This window comes from Pongo abelii, chromosome 11 (genome assembly GCF_028885655.2).
Source record: "Pongo abelii isolate AG06213 chromosome 11, NHGRI_mPonAbe1-v2.0_pri, whole genome shotgun sequence".
Classification (NCBI taxonomy): domain Eukaryota; kingdom Metazoa; phylum Chordata; class Mammalia; order Primates; family Hominidae; genus Pongo; species Pongo abelii.
In genome coordinates this window covers 44,494,448-44,502,550 of record NC_071996.2, presented here as the reverse complement: position 1 = coordinate 44,502,550, position 8,103 = coordinate 44,494,448, and the positions used below count along the sequence as shown (strand labels likewise).

The window sequence follows — 8,103 nt, the reverse complement described above, 5'->3', positions numbered from 1 at the left end:
AAAAACAAAACAAAACACAAAACAAAAACAACAACAAAACCCTCAAAGCCTGTTTAAAATGGCTCGAAGTACCCTTTTAAAGACAGAACCCCAGAGAAAAACGCTGCCAATTCGTTGCTTTATTGTTCCCTGCCTGGGGACCTCAATAGCCTTTTCCATTAACCTTCCCTTCTTACGCAACGGTTAATGACTTTTGGGGTTGTTTTGCTTTTTGTTTCTGCTGAGTCATTAAATTTTGCCTCTTTGTCCCCAGGTGCTGCTCAGCATAAAAGTTAAAAGTGCAATTCAGGAAGCACTGGGATTCTGTGTAGAGCCGAGGAGACCATTTCCCTAAGAGAAGCTCTGTTCCTTGGCTTGTCCTTCCTTCCCGGGAAGGAAGCTTCCGAGGAACGAAGGGATCAGCCCGCTTTGCCTGCAGAAGCAGCCCTGTGCTCGGCTGAGGGTTCCCAGCCGGCTGTGAACTGCGGAGCATTGTAGGCGCCTGGCTGGCTCAGCCCAACGCAGAAGTCTCTCCCTTCTCCAAAGACCCAAATCCCTACAGAACCAGCTTCGAGTTACTTTCCCTTCAAGGGGATTAAAATAATTGTGATTTGTGGCGACCTCCGTTCGCGGTGGTATTTTCCTGTTGTGTTAAATGCCTCTTACTAAGTAATAGATGTGATTTATGTGGACGACGAAGGGGTGTGTGGTGGATTCGGTGATTAATCAGTGAATTCCCATCCGCTGGCATCTCTCACTGCCCCTCTTGCGTGATGTAAGATCAGACGTACCCTGCATTGAAAAGTCAAGACACACGGGCGGCTCGCTCGCGCTCACACACGCTCTCCCTCCTCTCTCCCGCACGCGCGCATCCCTCCACCTTCCACATCCTGCTCCAGGCAGGAGAAGGCGGACTGGCTGGACTCATTGAGCTGAAGAATTTCCAGTGACATTTGTAAATGACGCCGCTCGATTCCGGGCTCCAAGCGGCCGCCGCCGCCGCCGCCGCCGCCGGGCCGAAGGTGCCGCCGAGCAGTCTCCAGCGCAGGCTTCCTTACCGGGCGACCACAATGTCCGAGTTTCTCCTCGCCTTACTCACTCTCTCGGGATTATTGCCGATCGCCAGGGTGCTGACCGTGGGAGCCGACCGAGGTAAGGAGAACACCTCCCCGCTCCCCTCCCCTGGCTTCCTTGGCTTTCCTGCTGGGCGATGCTTGCAGATAAGTGAGTGTGAAACTTAAGTCCTTGCAGCTCCGCTCCCCGGGACCAGGTGGCTACTGTGCGCTGGCCCCGTGGGGGGTGAGAGGTGCGGTGCGGGGTTTCTGAACCAAGTGCCAGAGTCCTCGGCACCCCCACAGCTTTTCCTTTTGGCCGTTTCCCGGTCCCCATTTTGTCCCCTCCGGGAGTGTGTGGACTTGGCTGTGCGCTTCTGTCCGCGCATCCTAAGCGCTGCAGATGTTGGGATGAGAATTCGCATTTCCGAAAGACTTCCCTCCGCGATGGCGCTCACCTGCGAGCTTTTGAGAGCTCCAGGTTCTCCGCGTTAAGCGTGTCCGCCCTCAACTTAGATCCCAGGTTAACTTCCTTACCTGCTGCATTCGAGGTCTGTGGAAGGGCGAAAGCGCCGAAGCGCCGATTCAAGCCCCTTTCGTTTCTATAGCCCCTTCCTGGGGGCAGACTGGGGTCAGAGTCCTTCATCAGCGGAGAGGCTTTTAGGGCGATTCTGGTCGCATGCACCTGCTTGAACTTGACTTTTCGATTCTGAGGGTCTGTGACAGAGCCCAGGTGCCCTGAGGGGCTAACCCACCCCTGGAGTGCCTCGCTCCAGTCTGGCGCTTTGCTTTTCCTTTTTCTCCAAGTAGCTGGTGAATGGTAGAAGTTTAGATGGGAATGGATATGTGGAGCAGAGGAGAGAAGAGGTAGGAATTAGAGTAAGCCGGGATTCTATAAACTTTTCATCTGGAAAATCAAGAATCCCTGTGCGAGTTTAATAATCTTTGACAACAGATGCACTGGTGAAAAAGGGAGGAAAATACTAGATGAATATTTGGGGCACTGGCCCTGGCCTTGGAATGGTTAACTGGTTAAAGTAAAATCAGAAGTATCACAGATCTTTTTTTTTTTAAATCAGAAAATGAGCTTATATTGACTGGTATAGTTCAGCTTTTTAGTTTAAATAAGAGAGAGAGAGAGAGAGAAAAGAAACCCAGATCCCAATGCCAAGCAAATAGGCAGAATGTTGCATTGGGAGATTTAGTTATTGTATTTACATGAAGCAGATTATGAATTGACAAAAAATATTGCTTCATTGTAGGAAAGAACAGGAGAATGAACTGCAGTGTTTCTATTCAACCTGCTGTTGGCAGCCAGATTCTAGCCTTTATAACATACCCACACGTGTTATTTCCTCTACCAGTGGTGGGACTAATCTGAGTTCCTTTAGGAAATCTGACACTTACTGGTGATAATCTTTTAAACATACCATTGCCACCTAACCATAGCTTCTGAACTTGCTCAACTTGCCTTGAAATTGGTGTGGAATAGTTGGAAACTATACTGATGAAACGGAAGCACATAGCTCTCCTTGAAATGATGATGTCTTTGATCTGGAACAATCAGCACTCAACCTTTCTTAGGAAAAATGTTTGAAGTTGGACCAGAGCAGATGAACAGAATGGAGCTTTTCAGCCCAGTGTGCTAGCAAAATATAATGGTACTGGCAGACTACTGCTATTGGGCTCTTCCTGATTGAGTCTCCAATCTCCAGAAATTTGACTTCATCTAGAGCTGAGTTCTCAATGCTTTTGTATACATTTATGGGGATAGAACTATTGCTAACATGATTGGAGTAAATATCTGAAGAGAATTTTATATAGAACATAAAAAAATACAGACCCCCCAACTTTCTTCTGAGATAGAATATTAAATAACTAAGAGGACTATATTTGGTGCCAATTTAGTTTCTTGAGGGAGAGGAACAACTAAGATAGAAGCAGAGCACATGGTAAATGATTGCTAGTTTTTTTCAAAAAAATGAAATAGTGTCGTGTTGTATCACCACGTCCACATGAAGTACTATATCAGATAGCACAAGTAAAAATAATTGTAGACCAGCACTTTACCACTATTATATATTTAACACACTTTCAAAACTGTTAGAAAAGAGCTAAAATTCTCACAGTTACCAAAAGTGAAAAGGATGGGCCCCATTTGGAAAAAGGAATTTTAAAGAGAGAAATCTTGTTGAAAGTTAAGAAAGAAAGTGTTACTGCATTATGACAAGCTTCCCTCACTAATATGCTGAAACAGAAGATATGGGAATATAAACTCAAGAAAGAGGTTAATGAGATGTAACTTTCTGCACAGGCTTATGTCAATCATCCTTGAATAATAGAACAGGCATGTGAATTAGACAGGTGCATTTTGTAGTGCAAGAGCTAACTGCTTGACAAAAAATGAGAATTCACATTTAGGTTCTACGTGTACTTACTGTGTAATAGGTAGCTTCTCAAACTGTATGAACTATATCAGAAGTGTTTGTATTACCTTCTAGCTGTGTTTTTCCTTTATACATTCATAAGTATAAGTTCAAACATTGTATTAAATAGAAAAAGGCTTGAAACCAACTCGTATGTTTATGTTCAAACCATATACATGCACTTGTCTTTTAATTCCTTATTGTTTATTTTATTAGCTTATATTGATTTTATACACAGCTAAACTAAGGTACATGTAAATTTTTATTACATTCTATCACATCTTAAAAAGGAAACATCTTTGTAACTCTTAACAGCCAAAATTGGAAGATAAATCAGATTCACTTAGAACCAACTAATTTGTCATAAAACAATGTCATATCATATCAAAGTATTGCTTGATAAGGATTAAAACTTAAAAGGAAGTACATCTTAAAGTGTCAAATTTTCTGAAAAGAAAAGGGATTGAGAGGCCTAATGCTAGTCTCTGTTAAATTCTCAAGTATGATACAATGTGGAGACACATTTCCAAATAATTAAAGTTCACACTGTTACAGTCATTTTAATGTATCTGTATAGAAAACCATCTAATAATGGCAATTAAATGTATATCAAAATTTTAATCTCCCCTCAAAGGAGAATGAACTGCGATTTATGTCTCTTCATATGCCACAAATAACATTAAAGTTTTGTTTTGAAGAGGTTGCTAATCTTTGAATTTGTTCTTTTTCTCTCTTCTCAAGCTCAAATTTAAACTGAGTAAGAGAGAAAAGAGAAAATGGAAAAGGTAAAGAAAGCATTTAAATGTGCTAAAACAATAAGAAAGAATGTGAATTGCAGAAAACAGAATTCAGGAGGAAAAAAGGAGTTAAGAGAAAGCTGAAGATAAATTTAGGAAAAGAATGAATGGATGGATGGGTGGATGGATGGATGGATGGATGGATGGATGGATGGATGGATGGATGGATTCTGTCATACATCAGAATCTGAATCAGTATTTCTTGAATAGATTAAAATATCTTTAGACAAAATAATTTATTAAAATGTTTTTATCTTGTTATTAAAAACATTATATGAAAATATTTACAGTATAAAAATAATTTAAGGAAAGTGTCACCAGTGTGAATCTGAATATAATTAGACCTCTAAGAATGGAGAGAGACATGAGAATATTGCAGAAAAATTAAATATTAACTGTGTTAGAATTACAAATATGGAAGTGATTTTTTAAAAATGTTAGTGAAGGCAAAGGAAATTTTCTTAGAAAGGGTGGTAGATGAGTGATATGGTTAATGTATTCTTAGGACTTAGATGACACTTTCTAAATGGTACTTGTCTTTCAAGGTAGAGGTATGCAGAAATACTTAGTTTGCAAATCTATTGGATCCAGGACATTAGTTTCTTGCCAGTTACCTTGTCAATTTATTTTCTCAGCCTATGGGATACCATAAAAATCAGCTCCATTTAAAGTCACCTGAACTGAACAGGACTTGGTCTTCTATAAGGATTATGATGTTGAGGGAACTTTATGTCTTCTCTCCATTCTATATATTAATATGATCCAGTTTTTTATGTTTCTACCATTAATTTTTGTATCTTAATATGAAATGTGCAACTCTCCCTCCCTTTCCTTCAGCATTTTCCTGGTTATAGGAATTCTGTGTAGTAAAAAGTACCAATCAAACATACTGATAGATTTCTCTGTCTTCTGTGGCTGTCTGTCAAAACAATTCTTGTACAAAGGAAACACTTGTCTTCATTCTAGATAGGTGCATTCAAAGAAAGTAGAATTAATCCTAAAACTTAAACATGCCTGTGCCAGCATGATATCATTCATCAGACTAAGTTAGTAGTAAGTGGAACCCACCTATACAATTGCCCCCAACCCCGTTTTTATCTCTGTGTGTGTGTGTTTATGTGTGTCTGTATATCTGCTTTAAAATGGCTTTGCTTGGTACAAGCGCCATTAAAAATACCACTCTGGCTTGAAAATTGGTGATGGTTTTTATGAATGAAACTTTTGCTTTTCAAAACTCCAGATAAACATGTCTATTTATCTAGACAAAAAAAAAGTGAAGTGAAAAAAATTTTGAGTAATTTTTTGACTCATAGCATGTAATATTCTAATACATTTCGATATAACAAGTATTTTGTTTTAACAGAATCTGACTGTGTGGCAGAAACACGTGTCAAAATTATCTACTTTTGAAATGAATATAATTATGGTATACCCAATGCTTATAAATTGAAGCAATACATTTAGTAGCAGAATGCAAAAGAAAATAAAGCCAAAGATTGAGTTCCATTATGAATTAATCAGAATATATGCTCAGCCAAACTCCTATGAGAAAATATCTATGTCTACCTTAGATAGTTTTAAAACTTTTCTTAAATTTCTTCAAGAAACCTGGCTTCCCCTATATAATCCAAGAATAATGACCAAAACTATCTTGATGCATAGAAAGGTCAAATAAGAACGTTTTTCTTTTGGTTTTGGCAGAGGAGGGGAGAGAGTAGGAAAAATTAGCTAACCAAACAGAAAAATGTCAAGGGATGCTTTTTATTTTCTTCTGTGGAGTTGCTATACATTTTCACATGGATAGCTATTCCCAAATTTAACCTGTATTACAAACCATTATCTAGAGACATAGAAATGAAATTGCAACAGAGCAGTCACAAATTGTATAGTCTATAGGCCTTGAGAACATTCTCCAGTTATTTTATTTTGGACGGAGATTTTTAAAACTTATTAGTTTTTTGGGATAAAATGTTATTTAAACAGTAAATAAGACAAAAAATGAAAATATCTCTAAAAATAATTTGAGTTTTTAAAATTTGGTTTTTGGACTAATTTCCATATGTGAGTTCCACTGGGACAGAATGAGTGTCTTCACCTCACTCACTCAATTTTGAAAAGTATTATACTTGCAATAGTGTTGAATCTCTGTTCTGGCTCTTCAGTGCTCTCTCATTTGAATAACATGTCAATCTCACCAAGTACATCTGAACCCTCTATTTTAGAGAAAGGAGAATGAAGGATTCAGGAGATTCTGCCATCCAGCACAAGTAAGCTTACATCTTCAAAATGTATATGCTGTTTTTTTTTTTTCTGTTTGTCTTCTATAATCTGCCCTCACAATTTTAAATCTATATTTTCCTCTTCATAAATGATCAGATGGCCTCCCTTTTTCCCCTGGCATAATTACAAGGCCAAGTTAGAAAATATGTATTATGTATTGCTCTGTTCTAAATTGAGTGATATTAAAATGTAGAGTCAGTCTCACTCTCTCCATCTCTCTTTCTCTCCATCCTTTCGATTTAGGCTATCTCTATACAAGCCCACATATTTTGACTGAGCTCCCTGACTAAACTAATTGATGAAACTGACTAGTAACTAAATGGAAATCAAAACTATTAAATAATAGCCATACATCCTGTAAAAAAAAGTAAGACTGGTCTTGCAGGAAAAGCCTAAATTGAGATTCTATGAAGAAACAATAACAACAACATATTTCCCTGAAAGAATTATGCAACATATTTCCAGTTTGCAGAGCAAATCATATGTGCTTTTGCTGTTGTGCCTCTCATACTAGGCAAATGAAATATTTTTGGTAGTAACTACATATTTATATAATGGGGTGTTATACAAGTTTAAAACACTATTAGAAAATAAATAAGTATTCTGAATTCATTTCTACTCAAAGAGAATTTACTATATTGAAAGTGGAAATTTATTATTTTTCTGTTTGTCTTTACTTTTTAACTGAATTTGTATTTCTCCATTTTGTGAAACATTAAAAAAATTTAAATACATTCCAAAATCTGGTTTCAAAGGTTTTCTCTCAGTAAAGAATATATATAGTAGAAATCATTCATAAACTGGACAACAGGATTAAATGCTCTTTTAAATATGACTATAATAATTTTCTTATGCAGTCACATTGACTTAGTTTTAGTCTACAATTAGGTACCCAGTTATGATTTTTAAAAATGCAATGGCATGAATAAATAAATGAGTATACCCATTTGTTCACCTTATTCCCTATTATTTCAAATTTGTAAGTATCATTAGTGGAAAAGAGTAATGCTCATCTGGAAGTAATCATGTTTCAACATGATTGGGGTCTACTTAAGGGGGAGGGCGGGAGGAAGAAGAGGAGCAGAAAGGACAACTATTAGGCACTGGGCTTAACACCTGGGTGATAAGATAATATGATCAACAAACCCTTGTTACACATGTTTACCTATGTAACAAACCTTCACATGTACCCCCAAATCTAAAATAAAAATTTAAAAAATCATGTTTTTCTATTGTTCAGTAACTCTACTCATATTTGTTTAATAATGATGTATTGTCTACATTTGGGATTTCTTCTTAAATATTGCAGAATAGTTGTAAATATGTAACCCTTTTCAAAGGTGTCTTTACCTTTAGTAAAGAAAGAAAATTAATTTTGATTAATACATTTGTACCACAGATTCATTTGTTTAATCTTATTTTTCTCAAATATAAGCTTGTATATAAAAGTTTCTCAGATATCAGCTTGTGTATTTAAAAGTTACCATTTGAACATGAATAATATTATAACTATATCCTTTACAGAAGTTGGGAAAGTACCTTTTCATATACAATTTCTTCCAACTTTGT

The 8,103-nt window shown here is 37.4% G+C and overlaps 1 protein-coding gene across 1 annotated transcript in view; it reads left to right on the top strand.

Moving 5' to 3' along the window:
• Positions 1-273: 273 nt before the first annotated feature.
• The window catches only part of LRP1B (LDL receptor related protein 1B), a 1,899,171-nt gene continuing 1,891,341 nt past the window's right edge, over positions 274-8,103 (top strand). The window contains exon 1 of the mRNA XM_024243817.3: positions 274-1,131. Within this exon, the coding sequence (XP_024099585.3) occupies positions 939-1,131 (193 nt within the window). The 5' untranslated portion in view covers positions 274-938. The remainder of the gene's footprint in view (positions 1,132-8,103) is intronic.